This window comes from Stigmatopora argus, chromosome 10 (genome assembly GCF_051989625.1).
Source record: "Stigmatopora argus isolate UIUO_Sarg chromosome 10, RoL_Sarg_1.0, whole genome shotgun sequence".
Lineage (NCBI taxonomy): Eukaryota > Metazoa > Chordata > Actinopteri > Syngnathiformes > Syngnathidae > Stigmatopora > Stigmatopora argus.
This window is the reverse complement of record NC_135396.1, coordinates 7,224,096-7,244,796: the sequence shown is the minus strand read 5'-3', so window position 1 is coordinate 7,244,796 and position 20,701 is coordinate 7,224,096. Positions and strand designations below refer to the sequence as shown.

Here is a 20,701-nt window from a genome sequence, read left to right as displayed (position 1 = left end):
AACCACTTTATCCTCACTAGGGGAGTGGGGGGTGCTGGAGCCTATCCCAGCTGACTTCGGGCCAGAGGCGGGGGACCTGAATTGGTGGCCAGCCAATCGCTAGGCACAAGGAGACAAAGGACAACCATTCACGCTCACACTCATACCTAGGGGCAATTTAGAATGTCCAATCAGCCGACCGTGAATGTCTTTGGATACCGGAGTACCCGGAGAAAACCCATGCAAGCCCAGGGCGAACATGCAAACTTCACACAGGTGGACCGACCTGGATTCGAACCCAGGACCCCCACTTTGTGGCCGACGCGCTAACCACTCATTCGCCGCCTTGCCCTAATTGTTTTATGTTCTTTTCTTTTTTAATGAATAAAAACTTTGTTATTTTATTTTATGGTCCTCGAGGACCAGAGTTGGTCACCCCTGCTGTAAAGTAACCATGTGTTGATTTTCAGTTTTCACATTCCAGTTTGTTTTATCTACAAAACTTCCATCATATTCTTTAATTTCATTTTGTATTTTTTAATAGAAGTCAACATATTTTTGTGCTGAAAAAATACAATGTTCATAAAGATGCAAGTCATTTTTAAACATTAGTATCACACTATTAATTCTGCTGACAATTTTTGTGTATTAACCAAAATCAAGGTAGGTGGTTGAATTAATTAGGATTTTTGCACAGGCCTATTTGTATAAAGGTTTGTGCTGTTTTGGCACAGTGGCACCTAAAACAGGCGCAACATGATTTAAAAAAAATTGTGTTACAAGACTGAAAGTTCCTCTTCATCACACAGGAGAGGTTCAACTTCCATTCCAGCGAGTGGTGTTTGCATTTTGGCCGAATTCTTCTTTCTGTACACAATGAACTGGATCGTTACCTGGTTACCAAAGTCAAGGTTTTCCACTCATTCAAATGCATTTGATGATTAATTTATAAACAGATAACACATTACTCTCTGAGTTCATTCTTGTATGTCATGACAGATGGAAGTTAAGATGAATGAGGCTGACACACAAAGAAAAGACATGCATTAAGTCTTATAATTTCAAGGATACAAAAAAGTCTAAAATTAGGACTCCAACACTGCCGATGAGCCATGCCAGATGTTTGATGATGAAATTCTGTTTGGAGTCCTTCAGTGCTGGTAGGACCATCATTACGCTCAATCCATACGTTCCATTGCCCATCATGGCCAGTGCAAACAGCAGGTAGGAGGTTCCCTCAGTTGATTGCCTGAGGAACTACAAAATAGATACATTGAGCAGATTGCATATTGGCAGTTTTTGAGTAATGGCTTGATAGCCCAATATTTTTTTTCATGAAGTATGAACTCATGAATAGGCAATCATAAGCCAGTAAAGAGAACTCAAAAATGACTTCCAATCAAAGAAGAAGCTAAAAATGTGGTCGAAAATAGAATGAACTTCATCCATATAGATTTTGGTTTCAGCTTGATTGATGCTTAATCTAGTGTTCTAGTTTTTTTCTTTTGGCACAAATTCTTATTTACAGGCGTGAATACGAATTGTTGTGCAGTTCAACATCTGTCAAGGAAAACCTCACATATTTCTGACACTATGAAAGTTTCACTTACATTTTTATAGAGCTGTGGGAAGCGAGATGAAAGGTAGAAGACAGTGGCCAGGTATCCACATACATAACCAGAAATTTCCAATGATTTAGATGAAATTTGTCTCTAAGAAAAAAACAGAAAATAAAAACAAATGTCAAAACCTTCATTTTCTTTCTTCTTGTCAAGAGTTCATCAATTTTAAGAGAAATAAACATAACAGCATTACATTGCACAACAATATATTTTATTAAATGATGTTTTAAAATATTTTATTGCCACTATTGAGAAATGAAAATCAATTTTGATGATAAATTTGAAACAAAAAGAGGAAAACCTTACATAATGAATTTGACATTTTAACCTGATGACCAACATAAACAGATTTTACTTTTTATTATCCATTAAAAAACATTTTTTCCTTGAAAAACATTTACTGAATATTCACTTACAGTAGAGTCTGAGGCTTTAATATTGTCTATGAGGAGTTTGGGTAAAAACAACAGGAGGACTGTTGCAGCACCACACCACAGGAAACACAGCCATTTCAACACAGGGCTTTCTAAAACAGACACAAAAATATAAGGCAAAGATCAGAGAGAAGACATTAGTCAAAATAAATGAATCATCGAATATATTAAAAAAAACATAAAATAAATGAATCATCCAATATATAAATCATGGAAAAAATTGACATCACATAGGAGGAGACTAATTGACTGCTCCTTTTCGCTACTATGTAAACTGGATCTAAGTATGTCAACAAATATGTCAAAACCCAGATTCCCCAAAAAGTTGGGGCACTATGTAAATTGTGAGCAAAAACTGTGGATCTACCAACTATTAGTATTGCATTTAGAATAGAAAATAGATGACAGGTCAAAAAATGTAACTGAAAATATTTATTTTAATGGGAATATATATTGATTGTATATCCCATTGTGTCAACAAATATTAAAATAGGGCCTAGTTTAGAAATGATTTCTTCTTTGCAATGTTAGCATTTGATAAGATCTGGGTTGCAACCTTGCATTCAGCATAAAAATAAACAATGTATTTTGGTACTGACGGGAAAGCCAAAAGTTGCAACAACACCAGAACTGTGCATCATTTCATCATGTGCGTATTAGATTTGAGCCAAAATATCCATGCACTGACTTGTTCTCGAGTTGTTTTTTATCTTGTAGTAAAGAAACTGTGAGATGAGAATCAGGTCAGTGAAGATGTAGAAAACCACAGTGACCACCTGTAAAGACAACACAGGAAATCAAGTTTAGTCAAGTATGAAGCTGCAAAGGAACAGCTCATGCTTTGATAATAATCAAGAGTAAAAAGAACGAAGCCGCCGCGTGATGATGTATGATGTCATATTTTTGCCAGTTTACTTTAGAACTGAAAACAAGCTGATGTGTGTGCAGGCCTAAAAATATATATTTCAGATGTGAGATTAAGTTTACCTGAATTGGCAACTGTCTGGTGAGATAGCAGCCTGCAAAGCTGGTGACGTCGCCACTAAAGAGGAAGAACAGAAAGCCAAATGACATGGCCTCATCCACTTTACCGCTCCGATAGGATTCATGAACCTGTCTAATATAAAGACAGGAAAATGCATTTAAACAGTATGAATGAGATGGACAAATACGGATTGGGTAGGCTTAAGTATACAATGGTATTTCTAATCTTAGGTAATTTTATATTGATTGTCTTTTTAAAAAAGACAAATGTACTCGACGGTACACTAATTTTAATTTATTGCATCTTAAATTTAAACAATCTCTCGCAAGATAGAGCAGCAAATGTACTGTACCCTGTAAAGTATATTAATTTCAAATCATATGAAATGGAATATTGCATTTTAAAATTAAAAAATGTCTCGCAATATAGTGTTCTTCTTTGGAGATGTAAAAGACACTAAAGTTATATATTACACATACAGCTTAGACAGATCAGATTCTCATTCTTGTTACTGTGGGATTTTAACTCACGGGAAAGTGGATAGCAGAAAGCAGACCATCGATATGAGTCCGATCACAACGCTGCTGTACTCCCACACATTATCCACGCACTCCTCCAGCAAGTGGAGAATCCACGGAGTCCCGTTCACGCACGAAATTCGGTTTGACGTCAGGGAAGTCCAGTTCGAGTCTACGCTTTTCCCGGGAAAACGCGTAGTGGCCATGGGTTACTTTCAATTTAGTGTTCTTTAGCCACAAATGGTAATCTTGTGTGCTAATTTAGGGAGAAAGGGAGAGTTAATGTGGAAAGATACAAACAAATTCCCCATTATTCAAGTGCATACCTTCTCGAACAATCAAAAGTGCTCTTCTGAGGTCATTCATGGGAGATAAATATTTTAGCTAGTAATTCCAAATATAGCTGGTGCCATTGCTTGTTGTTGTTGTTGTTGTTTTCAATTAAAAAAATCCATCTTGCTCGAAAAATTGGAGATAATATCGATCACTTGGCCCGATCGATACAGTTGAGATTCTACATTGTTTGTTGGTAAATGATAACCTCCAGGACATTTTAGCACTATTTTGTAACAAGTACCGAACTAATAGTGATTTTATATGAGCTTCGGCTAAGGCTGAGCATCCATCACTGGTGGTCCTTGTGCGTCATCTTAATGGACCACATTGCAGCGAAACATCCGGTTGTGATTTCAAAATAAACGTCAGAAGGTAAGAATATCTTTTTATTTATTTTTTCTAAATCAAAGTATTACGTATTTCAAATGCAGTTTTGACATTTTTTTTATATAATAGTAATTTAAAAACAATTATAAAATGAAGTTCTTCCCAAAGTTACACTTAATGTACATATTTCAGTTGGTGGCATTGTTGTCTTATTTTAAAGGCTTTAAGTAAAAATTGGCTGAATATATATCCGAGCAAAAATGAGAAAATTTTGAATATTTTTATATTTTCTCATAGGGAAAAATGGTCACGTCCACCTGTTGCGGGCGGTATTCTTTTTCACCACACGAGGGCGCGCTTACCAATAGAAGTCAGTGGGACAGAACAGGCTACTCTGTGAGGGAATTTGAAGCCTCAACACGGGCTCGTCGGAATAAACATGTGTTGTTTATTTTCTCGCTTTGAATCTTGCCTTTTAATCGCAGAGCTCGCTTGAATTGCTCATTCATCAATCGGACGTGTGTTCTTCCACAGGTAAGCTCCGCGACGCCACCGGGGTTTGGAAAAGGGGGAATCGGGTAATAGCTGTCATTTGAGTCGTGGTGGTGCAAGAGAAAATTTCCTACATACCGCTTACATTCCTTGATTTCAAGAAAGTTAACTGTATGTAGAGGAATTTCACGTAGGTAGAGTTTAACGTATCCGTCTAGTCAAGAGGCAGTGAGAGTAACTTGTTAATCGAAACTGATATCGATATCAATAAATTGAAAATAGCAGAATATTTAGTTGTATTGCACCTGCTTTGCCTTCATCCAGTCGTCGACCCCCCTGACCCCTAATTCCAATGGAATGTGTTTTGAGGTTAGGGGCGAGTTCAGTCGCATTACTCACATTTTTTTGTCTTAATGCTGATGCCCTACTGTGTGGAAGCAAAGCGAGATGGAGGAGACTCTTCAAGGTCAAAGAGTTGAAGATAATACGTATATACAACAACAAAAATTAAACACACCTTTTAACAATTTCATGTTGTATTTCAATGGCTGAATGATCACAGTATTTAGTAGTTTTTTCTTTGGCAAATCATTGTTGACAAATGTGAGAAACCATATTTTGAAATACAAATCGATTAATAGTAAAACTGTTATGTCTCATTAAAACTAATGAGTTTTGTCTTTGGCTAATCATTGTTGAGAAACTGTAAACATGATAAACTGGTTCATTGCAATTATCATTTTTTTCTAGGGTATGTTCATTCATTTTCTGAACCGCTTATCCTCACAAGGGTTGTGAGGGTGCTGGAGCATATACCAGCTAAGTATAGGAGTCAGGCAGGGGACACCATGAATCATTGGCCAGCCAATCACAGGGCTCTAGCGATGTAGTACTGGTTATATTTTCAAATACTACTAGGTTGGTGACCTGAGTTGATCATACTGAAGGTTGCCCCAACTTTGAAGTCAATGGTAGATTGGATGGAAGTATGTAAACATGTATTATGTAAATGTTGCTTATCTTAGAAATACATTAAAAATGTATTCCGAGTACTTGAAAGGAGCTGTCATTTTTTGTCTCCTCGCAGTTTGATGAAAAGTGAACATGCTTGTGTTGTGCTCCAGTGTGAGTTTTAGCTTCAAATGTAAGCAGTTTATGAATAATGAATGTCTCAGAAAATGCATCTGAAAGTAAGATGCTTTTCTACCACATTTCTTTTTCTATTTCACTGTAAAAATCCACTCTTAGTGAAAAGTGCAAGTAGAAAATCTTTTGCTGCACTTACCAATCCAAAATCAACTTTACTGTCACTTTTGCAAGATAAAAAGTCCAGAGCGCAAGAAAAAAAGGCATTGAGGCATTCTGACACCACCACATTTGAAGTTTATCTATTTGAATTGATCCAAATAACAAACAGATCTTGATAACAATGATGCATACTGTTTACTATAGTGGTCAGAGTGGGCAATCATATAGCTTCAATATTATATTATATCATCATATTTCAAAAGATTTTGTAGTGACAGAATTTAATGACAACATATAGTAATAAAAATGCTGACAAATGTGTAAATTCCTTAATTTCTTTATTGAATACACTATTTAAGTTTGTCCACGACTTGTAGAATAAAAACAAGTCTCTAAATAATACTGGATCTTCAAAATCCACCACTATTTACTTTAGCTTAGTGACAATAAAATCAAGGTTACAGCTAGATCTAGTCCATATGGGTATTAAAGGCTAGAATAACTATTATTTTGGTAGCACAATGATTCTGCATTGTAGTTCCCTTATGCCCTTTCTAGCTAATTGACACCATTTTGTACAGGTCTTGTAGGCATATCATTCACAATTGTTTGCAGCTGCAGATTGAGAGCATGTCTAATGAAGAGCTTTCCCATTTGTCTCAAGTCACAACACACACAGTCTTTCAAGTAGCTTTTTTTGACTTAGTAAGTATTTCTTTTTTTCTATCTATTCTTGCAATCCATTGCATAAGTCACAGCCCTCTTTGTTAAGGTTTTGAAGCCAACTTTTGAGCATATTTTTATTCATAACAAAGTTAGGCCCAGGTTTTGGATGGAAATGTACAGCTCTATAGTTTGTGATCAAATGTCATACCTGTCAACCTCTGCCGATAACTGCCCTTATAAATGATTATGATTCCCCTTACAAACCCCCAAAAAACCTTACAAACACCGTACGAGTCGTACGGTGTTTGTAAGTTTTTTGGGGGGTTTGTAAGGGGAATCATAATCATTTATAAGGGCAGTTATCGGCAGCGGTTGACAGGTATGAATATGTAAGATTGGTGGACAAAAATTGGAAAAAAAGGTCATACATTAATAGCATCCACAAAGACCATTTTATTCCTCCATCCATTCAATCATAGACAAACATGCACATGTATAACTCTTTGCTCCAGTCAAATGACCCCATTAAAATCAAAGTACACTTGCACTTTAGTTGAACAAATTCCAAATTGTTCCTACAAGCCTTTTGGGGATTTTGGAAGACTGGATTCACTTTTTTATTAACCAGGGTGGCTGGATATTTTACAGGTTGGCCTCTAACTTTCCAATAATCAGCAACAAGAGTCCTAATGTTTGACTTCCGCTGACCACATTGTAGCATGTACTACATTGGATGAATTCCAGTATGACGCAACATTATGCCATAGTCTGTAATTTAAAGGAAGAGTGAATGGAAAAGGAAATATGAAAGTTTCCGATGACATTATATCTGAATTCCATGTAGGCAGCAGGGGTGTCCAAAATAGTGTACAGCCAACATCATACTGTAAAGTACTTTGTATGTGTGGGTGATGTTGCAAATGGCGGGCAGGTGCACATAGCACAGTTGGAGAGGGCTGAATGAACAGCGAGATGTGGAGACATGGGGGGGCCGTGAAGGAGGGAGGGGTCTGTCCTATAGGTGATACAAAAGAGCCAGTGTTCTCCCTCTTGCAGGGTGCTGAGGGAAGACAGTAGTAAGCTAGTGGGCCGTATGAACAGAAAGAGGGGAACCTTAAAGTTTAATTGTCTTCGCCTAGTCTCTCATTTTCAGGGCCCACCAGTATGCATCAGTTCCCCCGCTAACCCTTCACCCAGTGTCCCACTCAGTTTAACATGTGACAACAGGTTTTCCTTGAGCCAGGTTCATTGCTGAAACAACCTGTAACCCCTTATGTATGAAAAGAAATCCTGCAAGAAGATCTGTAAACTCTACACATAAAAAGGTGACTGCCATTGGAATTTTGGTGTGTTTAAAGGTTGCATTCCTGTGCTCGCTGAGTAGGAGTTGGCTGATTAATAGTAGCAAGCAGATGGATTAAATAGTTTCAAAACTCCCATCCTTTACACGTCTTAAAGGCATTTACTGCTTAACTGACATTCTAGTAGTGAATGTGCATCATCTGGCCGCTTCATTAGGAACACTTGTGCATTGTGAGGTCCTCCCGTTTAGTTGTATTTTACTACTTAACTAGACCCCTCAAAGCTCATAAATCTGAAAGAGGCAGGCTGTCTAGGGAACTATATAGAGGTTCAATCCCGTGACAACTGGTTTATTGAGCTCTGTAATATAATGTTTATACTTTCACAAAACTAAGCATGCCAAATATGGATTCTATGTTGTAATTTCCTCTAAATGGGTGTGTTTCTAAGTGATGAATGGCTTGCCTTGGTTTTTGTTGGTGTTTTGGTATTGCGGCCAGAAGCACCAATGAGAATTCCTAATGTGGTTACTCTGGCAACGTGGGCGGGTTTCCGCAGCCAACCCCAGCAGCTATCGAGCGCGCGATGAGATGAAGATGGTGTTTTCCTTTAGAGAGAACCAAGTGACACAGATACATATGCTTATATCTGTAGTGGAGCAAGCTATAAGGAAACTGTAATTTATGATCTCCCACACAACAGACATGCTTTGTGGTTACTTTTAAGAAAACTAAAAAATGTGAGAGCACCCAAGTGGTTCTTTTTCCTGACTCTGGTGTGTGGAGCGTAGGTTCGACTCCCAGTTGATGGTGGTTGGATTGTGAGTGAAAATGAATGATGGTGGCACTTCATTGTTATTTAAAAGATCACCTTCTTCTGCTTGTAATTAAAATGCTTCTTTTTAATGTCCAAAGACAAAGATATTGATTGTTTTCTTCCTTTTCTATTAGGACTCTGTGGTGACACAACTATGTTCCCTGATGGTTTGTTTCCATGGTAACAGGCCTCGCGCAGACCCAAGAAAACATTGGGCCAAGTTGGTCCTACTTTCATCCAACATGAAAAACAGTGATGAACATTTGAACAGGTATAACTAAAAATCCCTGGATAATGGCAGCACCACAACTGTGAATTTTCAAGGTACCTCTACTTTTTTTTCTTTTCTGTTGGGGTCATGCTGGAACTATTAAACAATCCGCATAAACCCAGAATGGAAAGAAAATTTTTACGGTGAAATTTCATAAGACATGATTTAGTGTCCAGCTCTTTTTGTTTAAATACTCATGTTATGTTATTTTAATTTTTGAAAAGGATCAGGATGCACCAGCTCTTCAGTCAGGTGCTTGGCCAAAGGGATTTGTCTAGAGCAGGAGATTTATTTTCTCTGGAAGATGCTGCAATCAAAGACTGCTTGTCAGAGGCTTTGGATCATATCAAAACCATCTCCTGTTCACCAGTTAGTAAGCACATCAAATATCAGCTCTGTATATTAAATGTACACTCAATTAAGTACACTATAGTGCACAAACCTAAACTGAGTGTAAACCGTAACATTTAGCCTCTCTGATGTTTGTTTTTTCTTCTTCAAATGCGATTTGTGTCTCATACAGGATTATTTGACCAATGACAATGACCAGGCAGTGGTAGAGATTTGTATCACACGCATTACCACTGCCATCAGGGAGACAAATTCCATCGAGAGGCATAGCACGGCCCTGGTAGGGCTGTGGGAGTCGTGTCTGGAATATAACCTCACGCCTCAAGGTGACTACACCGAGGACACGCCGCACACCAAGATAGCCTCCGACATTACCAGCTGCATCCTGCAGGTACCCACACACAACAAACAGAGGCATACACACACACACAGTAAATCATACTCCAATAAGCTTGTACAGTCATGCACCTGCACACCTAACTGTCCCTTGATTTCTAAACAAAAAATTTCAAGGTAAATTAGGCTGACTCTATGAAATTATCTTTCAGCAGTATTTATTGGAAATTTAAACATACATTACACTCAGTAAGGTCAGTACTTGAAAAAAATGCAGTACTGACTAAACTAAATCTGCTATTCAGATTGAGATTCCTTCAAACTGCATTGTATGCTGTACATAACATGCAAATACAATGTGGCTACTCCCAGATAAAAAAATACAGTATTTAAAATTGTAGACAGTGATGTAGTGCAACAGAAATGCTCAAATTAGGCTTTGTCCCCCAAAAAATCCATTGCATCCAATGATATCCCAGACATACCTACTTGGTAACAAAATCACCACTATTGGATTGATAATATTTTACTTATACACATTCATTTCACCCAAAAATGTATTAGTCTATCCATTTTAATACTGCGTATCCTCATTAAGGTCACTGGTGAGATGGAACAAGCCTACGCAAGCACGCACGGGCACAGCTCACACACTGGCACACAGTTCAAGTGCACGCACAGACACATGCAACTTCAGCGTCTTCCTACTTTGTGTCCAAACTCCCAATGGATCTTTCCTTTTGCTTGAGCTGCGCTTTAATTTTCTTTACCCTCTGACCATCTGTCTCTCCCTTTTTATTATTCTGTTCTCACTTTGACTTCCTGTCGTTTGATCCACCACTCAAGCGACCATCTTACCCGACTTTGAAGCAGACACAATTAAGCACTGAACATTCTCAGACTCACGATGACCCTATCAAGAACAATTTGCTTAACTTTCTTTATTTTAAATGGGACTGCTTCGGTATGCTTGGTCATACAAGACGGAATCATGAAATCACTATTAAATATTTTGGCTATTTTGTCTTCATGTGGTGACGCGAGGTAACACAAAAAGTAGAAGTAACACATACATACATACATTACAGCAATTTGACCTTAGTAGCAAATGGTTGTAGATAATAATCACCTTATTTTACATTTGAACCAATATTACTTAATGACAAACATGCTCTCCACTTTTCCTTAAAATATGTATCACTAAAATACATATTACATTACAAACATCACACAGTTCTATTTACTTCCAGTATTGTACAAAATGTCTATTTATTTTCCATTCCATTCATTGCAGAAAATAATAGTCACGTCCAATACATACAATATTTTCTTTTATTGTCAATGCAGTTTTACCAGTTGAGGGCGCTAGTAAACCAGTGGCCAACTGCTGCTTTTGTCATAATGGTTTGGCCTCTTTTGTTGTTCCTTATTTTCAGCCTGACTGCTTAGATTGCCTTCTGTAAAGGTTCACCAATTCCTGGAAAAAAAAGGGACATCTCGACCCGATAACAAAATGATTGCTATAAAATAAACAAAACTACACACACTTCAACCAGGACACGTTCCCTTTTCGGCTATCATTTAATTCATGTGTAAAAAATCTGTGACTGTACGACTTCACGTTATTAGGCAAAACTGAACATTGATTTTTACGTTTCATAAAATGCAGGCAAATCGTGCATCTAAATATAATGAAGCTATTCTCAGTTATAAACAAAATATAACCACGCTTCACTAGGATGCAATTTCTAATTTGGTTTAAATGCAAAGTATTTTGAGATCTTGATTCACTGTACTATGTCCTAATGTAAATTTATTTCACTTAACTTGTGATTATTCATTTTGTAGTTCTACCATCCTCTTCTGTTTTTTTTTCTTCCACAGAATTACAGTTGTCCATCAGTTATGCTGTTGGCCGTCCCAGTGGCTGTGCGCTTTCTGCATAAAGGCAACAGAGAACTGAGCAGGAACATGTCCAGTTATCTCTCGCTGGCCGCTATAGCTGAGGTCAACCTGCTGGCTGAACATACAGAGGACATAACGCTCAGTGTGCTTGCAGGTTGGAGAATGCTTACAGTATTATATGCATATAAATATGAAATCATAACTGCTAGGTGCACGGGCATACTATCCCTAACACATTCGTTGATTATGGTTAGTTTTAACATTCTGGGTTCTTTACACTATTTTACTAGATAGTAATTTCCAAAGCAAACATTTTTACATTTTTTAATATGATAAATTAATGTAGTATATCTAATGTTAATGTCTAATTTAAATCAGAGCATTTTGTGCAATAAGAAAAGTGCAAACATAAACTCTGAGGTAATGGTTATGGTTAGTTTTAACATTATGGGTTCTTTACACTATTTTACTAGATAATAATTTCCAAAGCAAACACTTTTACATTCTTTTATAGGATAAATTAATGTAGTATATCTAATGTTAATGTCTAATTTAAAGCAGAGCATTTTGTGCAATAAAAAAAGTGCAAACATAAACTCTGAGGTAACAAAGCGGCAGAGTCGGGGAATGCTTTTTCAATTTATTCTTAAAAGCACCTGATTTTTTTGTAATACGCTGCACAATAATGTGATGTTACACAGCCAGCCCGTTACAACAATATTTATTAAAAAGACATAGTATGTCAAAGTCATACGTTGCCAGATTTTAATTAGAAATTTTGGTGTGTCAGCTATTATGTTAAAATTGAAATACCCAATAACATTGTATACATTTACTTTTATGGCCCTTCTGCATTCACTGCGTGCCAAAGTAAGCTAAGATGATCTGAAGAATAATTACTGGAGGAGTCCCATAGGAGCAATACTGTCAATGCTTTGGATGTGTTCTATTTACATTTTATTTGCGCTGTATCAAGTGAATGCTTTGTCAGCTGTGGTGTGGTAAAGCTCTGACCCTGAGATAACACTCGTACTATCGTCTTTAAAAAAAAGAGTTGAGATGGAAATGAATGAGGGGAAAAGGATAGTAATCCCAAAAAGATCTTATCGATAAAATTGCACAAACCCCCCTGGTGCAACTCGCCAGGGGGTGACAATGTGATGGTGGTCCTTTTTTTTGTTTTGCCGGAATATGACACAACCACACAGTAGTGAACTTTAAGGGCTTTCAAATACGCAAGCTCCCAACTATGATATTCTTTTCATGTTGTTTTTGCGGTATATAAACCTCGCTCCAATGTATTTATCCGAGTGTTGCATTTTAATGTGGCAGCCATCTTTGAAACCCAATGTAAATAGTAAAGTATGAAGACTGGAATGAAAGGCTAACATGCACCTATGCTTGCAGCACATTGTTACAATGATGAAAATGGAATGGCTTGTGTCCAAGTTTCCATTTTTACAGTGCAGTAAACTCACTTCCCAAGTTTAAGTTATCTTTTGTTAGAGCTGCTCATAATTCATCATCATACCAAGGGCACGTAAACCACCCACTGAGCAAAGGATTTTCTCCTTTTCTTCAATGAGAGAATGAGCAGCACCAACAAATGTGCAAATGTGAAAGGGACTTTGCAACGACATACAAAAATAGCTATACCAATGTCAATTTTGATATTTAATTAAGTCAGCTGGGATAGGCTTAGGCAAACCCCACAACCCTTCTGAGGATGAAGAAAATTAATGAATGTAGTATTGCTCTACAGTTTAGACCTTTTCACTACTCTCGGATCAGGATTCCTACCAGATAATTAGCAGTCAAGGTTTAAAAATTTCCTCAACCAGGCAAAACTTCTTGACTACCTCACTCAGCAGAATGTAGCAGTGCTACTTCGCCTTGAGCGGCTGAGATCCGAAGATGAGGAAGTAGCACACAATTATCCACTTCAACATACAAATCAACTGCAAAATTTTAGCTTTATTCATACCACGCTCTGGTATCAACCACCATCTTACGTCAAATACATTTATGTACAAAATACATTCATTATCACCCGTTGCCATTTCCAGGGAAGCAAAATTCATTCAATGTACAATATTATACATTTTAATCCACAAACAGTCTCCAGATCTTGTAAACATTTTCCTCACGTATATAAAAAACATTTCAATGGCAAACATAACAGACAATGTAACTTTGCAAAACAAAATAAAAATAAAAAAGATAAACCTATATTACATGATGTGTAAAAAGTACTGGACAGCTGACAAAGCAAGCACAAAAAACTAATATGAATGTAAATGAATATGTTTATGAGTACAAAACAAGGCAGATGACTTACAGCGTTTTCAGCTTGGTAAGGTGAAAGGTGAAAGAAAATGTGAGATTGCTTCCAGCTTCCGGAATTTTAAGGTTTTTTTTCTAGTCTTAGCCAAGCTTGACAGGAAGCATACACAGCAGTTTTGAGTCAGAGGTATTGACGAGATCAAATGTTGCATGGCTCAATCCATTACAAAGCTCTTTACATGGTACCTCTTTTCATCCAAAAGTGAACTAGTAAAAGAAATTACTCCTTCAGACACTTAGTTTAGAAAAGCATATAACAAGTTTGAAATGACAAAATATGATAATGACGGTCAAATTATCAGCCTTTGTCTTCTATGATAAAACTGCAGACAATAATGACTTAAACTATCTAAACATGTAAAAATAGAGGACTCTAACATTAAAACATTTTAATTATTTTTGACCCCTGTGTACCCTCTCCTATGTACGTGGAGTTGTTTTAGTTATTGGCTCAGAACGTTCCCACTTTCACAATGGCCTCTTTCTTTCACCCTAATTAGGTCTTTGGTAAACATTGCTTGCCGCACATTTCCTGCTACGACACACGTTTTCGAGGTGAATGCTTGACAGTGTTTGTGGGTTACAGCGAGCAGTGTGTGTGTGTGGGATATACCCTCCGTTGAAATAATTGTGGTGTGAAAAGAAGCATTGAAATATTTGCACAAATATAAACTTTTCTCAGTTTAAGCATGAAGGTGGATTACAAAGTTTGTGATAGGCAAGGACAATGCCGGCGAGTTTCAGGGAGTCTATTTTAGTTGACAAATTGAGCGCCTCCATGTGGCACCATCTCCGTAACACCCCACGCCACTATGTTCCCCCTTTGCTCTGAGCCCTGACCTTCTTTCAAAGCCAGCTGGGAAATCTTGTCCTCCGGCAGCACTCTGTCCCACATGTTTACTCCTGTCATTGTCCCTGCGAATGCCAACTTGGTATCGAACCCTACTTCAAACCCTGACATCCCGTTTCCGCTGCTGCTCGGGGTCAGAGGACAGCAACCATTCCTTTCTTGTCCCAGCTGGAGTGAGCCTCCTTCTGGGAGGATGTGACCTTCTGCCACACCTGGTGTGGAAGCTACCTTTTTCCCAGCTGCCCACAAGGTTGCTAAACCCTGCTCAGAGGACCAAGACCCGCATAGGTGGAGCCATTCTGGTGGACTATTTGGATTAACCACACCCCGTGCTTCCACCAAGTGAGCCTCTCCTCCTATGGTGAACAGGGCCGAGGTGTGGCTGAGCAAGAGCTGGATTTCGTAAGGGTTGCGGCGGTTGCCGTAAGAGAAGAGAACTGTTTTGTTGGAGGCTGTGACTGGCTTTACCCACAGGCACACGGTGAAGGAAGATAGTGAAAGAGGGACATCTGGTATCACAGAAGTGTAGATGCGATGGGAACGCATGGGGAAGAGGATTGCCATCTCATTACCTGTCAGACAAGATGGTGTAATGGAGATAAGAAAATCAGGAGTTAATTGTCTGATGCTAGTCGTGATTCATATACAGGGTGTGGTTTTTACAGTTAGAATAGATTAGAGCAGTAGGGAACCATAAGTACATAAAGTTGAAGGTGGTTATCCCTCTCGAACCCATATAGGGGTAATCATCACATGTAACAAGACAAGAGTAGAGTAGGTTGAGAAATGGGACCTCTATAGAATACAACATTGACAACAGTTCAAGTTACTAAATATCTGCTCCCTTCCATTTGAGTTGTATTTTGAAAAATTTATCATTTGGTAACAAAAGTCAGCTAAACTACACTAATACGGTAGTTTTTGTCAATAGGTAATTGTTATTTCTTTTTGTTGTTCCAATAACTGGTAGCGGTTTTATTTTATTCCTATAGCCCACTTTAGGCGTGCTATCTGTTTTTTTTTCCATTCATAAAATAGTGGTGAAAAGAGACACTGGGTGTTCTCATGATGATTCCCATCTGGTTGTGTTTATCCGCAGTGTGCGTGGTTTGGGTTTAAGTATGATGATTCTCTTGTGATTGCCTCACTGTCTGTGTATATATCTAGGAGGATGTATAGGTGTTCTTACATTCATTTTATCAACCAAGATTTCAGTGCACTTTTACACATATATAATAGTAGATCCTTTTTAGATATCAGAAATAAGACCAGTGACTTAATGATCAAAAGGTTTACTATTCCATTATCTGGCAGTGCTCACAGCACATAGTCAAGAAAAGAATTTTTCCTCATTCTGACAGACAAGATGTACAGTGTATAGAACCAACACATCTCAGACATAAAATATGAGATTAGTTATTGCTGAGAAGGATGGTTGAGAGGGAGAAAAGAAGGCATTTTCAGAGGTTGTAAGAGAGCGAGATGAGACAATTGTACCTGCAGGCAGGTGTCTGTGCCGCAATGACCTCAACACCTCCTCGAGCTCCAGTCGTGTCTGCTGCAGCACAGTCAAGGCCCCCTCCAAAGCTAGCTCATGTGACGTGACCTCCTGCTCTCTGTGGCCTGCCCTTGCACCCTGTGGATGCAATGCCGCTTTCACACCTCCTGTGTTGCTGAAACAAGTGGTTTCCAGCTTGCCAAGTCGGGTCGCTTGATTTCGTGAGGCGGAGAGAAGTTGTTGTAGCATTGTCTCCATGTTGGAATTCCCAATGGAATTACCGCCACCGCCCGCGTATTCTCCAAATTTTAATCGTTCAAGGGATTCCCTGAGTCTCCCTTCCATCTGCAAGGCCATCCTTCTTCCCGCTGTCTCCACTGCAGCGCCACACGAACCACCGTACTGGGCCACAAACCTAGCCAGCAGAACCAACATCAAGGCTAAAAATGCAGTAAACTTAATCCATTATGACTAAATGTTATCACATCATAACTTTTGGATGACTCTAGTGAAATTGTAAAATATCAGATGTTAATAAACGACATTCATATTTGATGTCAGCTGCACCATTGTCGCATAATCATCTCATTCAGTCATGTAACTGACCTGAGTATTTCCCCACGCAGGGACCCCATCTCCACTTTGACTATGTCATCGGCATACTGAAGAAGCATGTTCTCCCTCATCTGGCTATTCTCCAGCATTGAAAATATTTTGTCCCACTTAGTGAGATCTGGAGAATTACAGGGGGCTGTACTCGGTGTGGCTAGAGACAGATAGTGGAAGGATAAAGAAAAATTGGGTTAACGTGACAAATCGCTATTGGGAATATTCAAGTAATTGTTTTTTTTTTCTTCTAGTAGAACCTAAAAAGCTTGTAGAGTGGAACTATAATAGCAGTCATGTCTCTACTGCTGTACACTGAAACACTTGGATGGTGAGAATGACCTCAGTACAGGGTCTGACATTGAGGGTGTGATCACAGTTGACAAGTTTTGTTTGGTTAAAAGGAATTCTGGTCATCATCCAAACCCTGTGGCGCACCACATAAATGGAAACAAGCAACTCTAGGTGGTGGTCTTGCAAACAAACTTTGGTGTGTTTCGGGTCCGTTGAGTAGAAGCGAGTGCTTCATGGACTAGCGTCAACATCACGATAAGAAGCATTTGATTGACACAAACGAATAGTAGTTGTAGAAGGGCCTGACCACCCATCGAGTCTAAGAATACACACCCTGGTTAATTATTTGGGTGCATGATTGTACAATTTGGTTTGATCAAACTACTGAGAAACATCATCCCAATACCAGAAAAGAAGCACAATGTTTGAAGCACATATTGTCAACTGCATTATCTGCATAAACTTTTGAATATATTCATAGAATTTGGGGTGAAAAGTGGACCTCAATTCTTCTTTGTTGTTTCTATTTTATAACCTTTTTGAAAGGTCACTCCACATACATTTGAGGACAGCTGGCAACTGTTTTGAACAGCAATTACAATCATTACTACGCTCAGCACTCTCCTGTAGAGTGGCCACTCTAGAGGCACTATTCATTTCAACCCTAAAATTGACCTTGGATGAATATGGCTCATTTAGTTATAAGACAAAGGTACATTTCAGGGTGGTAAAGTCCTGGAGAGAAAAAAAAATAGCTGGGGGGATTCTGCTCTGGCTGCATACCGTGACTAACAAAATAAAGTCATATCAATATTTTTTGAAGATTTCAGTGGGTTTTTGAGTGATGTTACATTATGTTATTGAAACATACTTTTTGTCGCCCCCGAGGTTTGAACCTTTGCATTACAACAACATCACTTTGATGGGAGATTCTAGTATGCTTTTACACTACCCTTCATTGCACCGCCTTGATTTGGACCCATTGTGTTTCTCTTAATTCTGCACTGACTAACGCAAAAAAAAAATGGAAAAAATGCAATGCTCCGCCCAGTGCTCGTAGACATCTTTGCACGAGGGAGATGCGGCAAGAAAGACAGTGCGCTGAAATCATAAGCAGCCTATCGCGTCTTAGCCACCTGTAGTAGTTTATTAGTTTTAAATTGAATTGAATTGAAAAATGATTTTGTATTTTTTAAATTTTACAAATGAAAGAAGTATGCCTTGCAGCCTCATTTGTTGTAGATGCTGAGAAGTTAAGGCACATCTTCCATCTTTTAATTAATGGCAAATGTTCCATATTTTCACTTTACCCAAAAATAGCCTGCTGTGTTGCCTTTGCTAATAAACCTATAGACAAAAATATTAATTAGATACAGAAGTCAAAAAACAGAATGAAAGCCCCTCTTTTTTCTGCTTATTTTCAACAGATTATAAAGGAAATTACAAATTGCACATTTTTGCGATGTTCAATTGTGGACATTACAATATATCACAATCTAATAATCCATAGAATCATGCAAATAAATCACAAAACAAATGCTGAGCTCTATTATGGCTCAGTGTTTTAGTAACAATTATGGGTCTGACATAATTGGATTTTCAAATGAGGAGTCGAAATCAAATGTCAACTGGGAAGCAATAAAACACAAAATGTTATCTTTGTGTAACACTTACGTTCTGGTGTCTCCTCCTCCATTATTTCGTTGTAGTAGGTATCGGCGTAGTTAACTTCAAAATCATCCTCATAGGTCATAGTCAGACACACACACATCGACCACACACCCACTGCCAGAGAGAGCCTCCAGTGCAACATGGTGCTCTGCTGTATGGGTATTTGTGTGTTTAAAAGTAGTAGTAGCAGTACAGCTGGGAAAATAAAATAGATATATGAGGAAAATGGCTTGGACCCCTTATGTTTCTCTTTGTTTTTTTGTTCGCGTGTGCTCTGTTGTCCCCTCTGGTCTCTCAATTTCTCCGGTCCACCACTCTCTTTTTCAAGTGCTCCCTCCCTGATGCCTCATGCAACATTTGTACCTCCCCCTCCACCTTCTCCTCCTCCTCTTTACTGCTCCCATTCTTCCTTGTTAAATGCTGAGCAATTGTTGGCAAAAAGCCAAGCAGTGTTGTCTACTCCAGTTAGTTACGGAGTTAAAGAAGGGGTCTTAATGGATTCAATTCATTTTAATCAGTCTACTTCACTTCTTTTGGGAGTGATACCCATTGGCTTTAAAGGGCCAATATCCAGTATGTCTATCAACTATTGACAGCCACAGAAATCCCCAGAAGAACATGCTTATTATAAAGCACAATCACCAGTCATGCATCAGATCTTACTTCTTTTTTCATGTGGGTTACCTTTAGGTGCAATGTTATGGTCTTTACTATTGCTTTTCTATTTGGAGATAGAATGGTCAACACGTTTCCACTGATCATCTCATTATTATTGATTAATATTATTAAGAAATAGGGCTGTCAGAAGAGAAGAAAGGTCGTACGTAAATAGTTTGTACTTAAGTTTGGGGCAAAATTTTAAGTAAAAAGATAGACACAAATTATATAGGAATGAATATTATTGGAATGTATTAAACTTTGCAGGAATCATCTTTGCTTCCGTCTGAAAGTTTTCAACATCTTCAACATATTATTTCAGATTTCCACACCATAACCCCACCTTTTGCTTGGTCTGTGTGGATTCTGTGACAATTTAATAGTTGTACACTTTTAACATGTTCAAATTGGAATTTAACCAGAACATAGTCCTAACTTAAAAACTTTCTTTTGCTTGCTTTCAAAGTTCTTTGTGGCATTGAAATGTGAGCAGTGCCCCAGCCTGCGAGCAGTGAGTAATGCGTCGTTGGAGGTAGCTTGTATGTCGTAATCAGATATTACTGCCACTGCTACGACTCACACGGGGAGAGAGGGGGGAACAGGTAATGGAAGAGGAGAAAGGGAGATTGATTTTTGTCCCATGCAGTTCGTGCGTGTGTGTGTGGGTGTGTGTGTATGTTTGTGTTAAAGTGAAACCATTTCTTGCAATTTGCTTTTTTAATGGAGTACCTCTTTTCTGTATCCTTTTTTGTGTATCTTGAGTTGCTTATGCTGTCATTTATATATTTAGACATACAGGACAGTATATTAGATTAATGTTGTGTTGTGTAGGAGTTTGTGTGCTCATGTGTTTGGTCTACTCGAGCAGATGGTCTCAATGACTTCCTCATGGGATTTGCCTGCTCTTGGCATACCTGCTCATTTGCCAGATGAAATAGTGGTTTCACGATCTATTAGGAATTGTGTGAAAAATTTGTAGTTAGTAGTTCGGGTTACAGAATTCCTATTAAAATTTTAAACGAAGTGCTACCTATTTTACTCTAATTATAATTAATTCTAAAAAAAAAAATCGAAAAATCCATATAATCCATATAATTCAATCAACAACAAAAATGTCTATATTATGTTCAGTGATGATTGAGACCAATGTCTACGTGTAGTAGTGCTACATTTTTTTGGGCCACTGGCAGTATA

General features: G+C 38.2%; 3 protein-coding genes across 10 annotated transcripts in view; 1 reads left to right on the top strand and 2 right to left on the bottom strand.

The window, feature by feature from the left end:
• Nucleotides 1-509: 509 nt before the first annotated feature.
• LOC144083527 (lysosomal amino acid transporter 1 homolog) lies at nucleotides 510-6,073 on the bottom strand. 3 transcript variants are annotated; one of them, XM_077611470.1, is made up of 8 exons: nucleotides 3,865-4,206; nucleotides 3,551-3,794; nucleotides 3,023-3,077; nucleotides 2,724-2,811; nucleotides 2,018-2,127; nucleotides 1,590-1,691; nucleotides 1,051-1,236; nucleotides 510-872 (listed from the first exon to the last, which is right to left on the bottom strand). In XM_077611470.1, exons 2-8 carry the CDS (start codon nucleotides 3,742-3,744, stop codon nucleotides 756-758), a joined length of 852 nt encoding a protein of 283 aa, XP_077467596.1. In that variant the 5' UTR covers nucleotides 3,745-3,794; nucleotides 3,865-4,206; the 3' UTR covers nucleotides 510-755. The 3 variants fall into 3 exon arrangements, with proteins under 3 accessions (XP_077467596.1, XP_077467595.1, XP_077467594.1); XM_077611469.1 differs by lacking the exon at nucleotides 3,865-4,206 and adding an exon at nucleotides 5,979-6,073 and having other exon boundaries at nucleotides 514-872; nucleotides 3,023-3,152; XM_077611468.1 differs by having other exon boundaries at nucleotides 516-872; nucleotides 3,023-3,152.
• veph1 (ventricular zone expressed PH domain-containing 1) overlaps nucleotides 4,584-20,701 on the top strand; it is a 36,857-nt gene continuing 20,739 nt past the window's right edge. For 2 of the 6 annotated variants that reach the window (XM_077611461.1, XM_077611460.1), the window contains exons 1-5: nucleotides 4,584-4,735; nucleotides 8,860-9,049; nucleotides 9,221-9,365; nucleotides 9,520-9,738; nucleotides 11,568-11,742. In XM_077611461.1, coding sequence (XP_077467587.1) covers nucleotides 9,228-9,365; nucleotides 9,520-9,738; nucleotides 11,568-11,742 — 532 coding nt within the window. In that variant the 5' untranslated portion in view covers nucleotides 4,584-4,735; nucleotides 8,860-9,049; nucleotides 9,221-9,227. Of the gene's footprint in view, nucleotides 4,736-8,859; nucleotides 9,050-9,220; nucleotides 9,370-9,519; nucleotides 9,739-11,567; nucleotides 11,743-16,905; nucleotides 17,453-20,701 lie in introns of those variants that run through there. The other 4 variants (XM_077611465.1, XM_077611463.1, XM_077611462.1 and 1 more) reach the window with 4 other exon arrangements.
• Nucleotides 13,543-19,141, bottom strand: ptx3a (pentraxin 3, long a). Its single transcript, XM_077611467.1, has 4 exons — nucleotides 18,854-19,141; nucleotides 16,886-17,045; nucleotides 16,279-16,694; nucleotides 13,543-15,353 (listed from the first exon to the last, which is right to left on the bottom strand). Exons 1-4 carry the CDS (start codon nucleotides 18,990-18,992, stop codon nucleotides 14,686-14,688), a joined length of 1,383 nt encoding a protein of 460 aa, XP_077467593.1. The 5' UTR covers nucleotides 18,993-19,141; the 3' UTR covers nucleotides 13,543-14,685.

What these genes read in the sequence shown, in the direction of transcription:
- LOC144083527 (XM_077611469.1), bottom strand. Translation starts at nt 3,744, where the DNA reads ATGGCCACTACGCGTTTTCCCGGGAAAAGCGTAGACTCGAACTGGACT. An exon ending in CCAGACAGTTGCCAATTCAG is followed by an intron (nt 2,812 to 3,022) that starts GTAAACTTAATC and finishes TTGTCTTTACAG; the next exon opens with GTGGTCACTGTGGTTTTCTA. An exon ending in TCCTAATTTTAGACTTTTTT is followed by an intron (nt 873 to 1,050) that starts GTATCCTTGAAA and finishes TTTGGTAACCAG; the next exon opens with GTAACGATCCAGTTCATTGT.
- ptx3a (XM_077611467.1), bottom strand. Translation starts at nt 18,992, where the DNA reads ATGTTGCACTGGAGGCTCTCTCTGGCAGTGGGTGTGTGGTCGATGTGT. An exon ending in GGAGGAGGAGACACCAGAAC is followed by an intron (nt 17,046 to 18,853) that starts GTAAGTGTTACA and finishes ATCTGTCTCTAG; the next exon opens with CCACACCGAGTACAGCCCCC. An exon ending in GCACAGACACCTGCCTGCAG is followed by an intron (nt 15,354 to 16,278) that starts GTACAATTGTCT and finishes CTTGTCTGACAG; the next exon opens with GTAATGAGATGGCAATCCTC.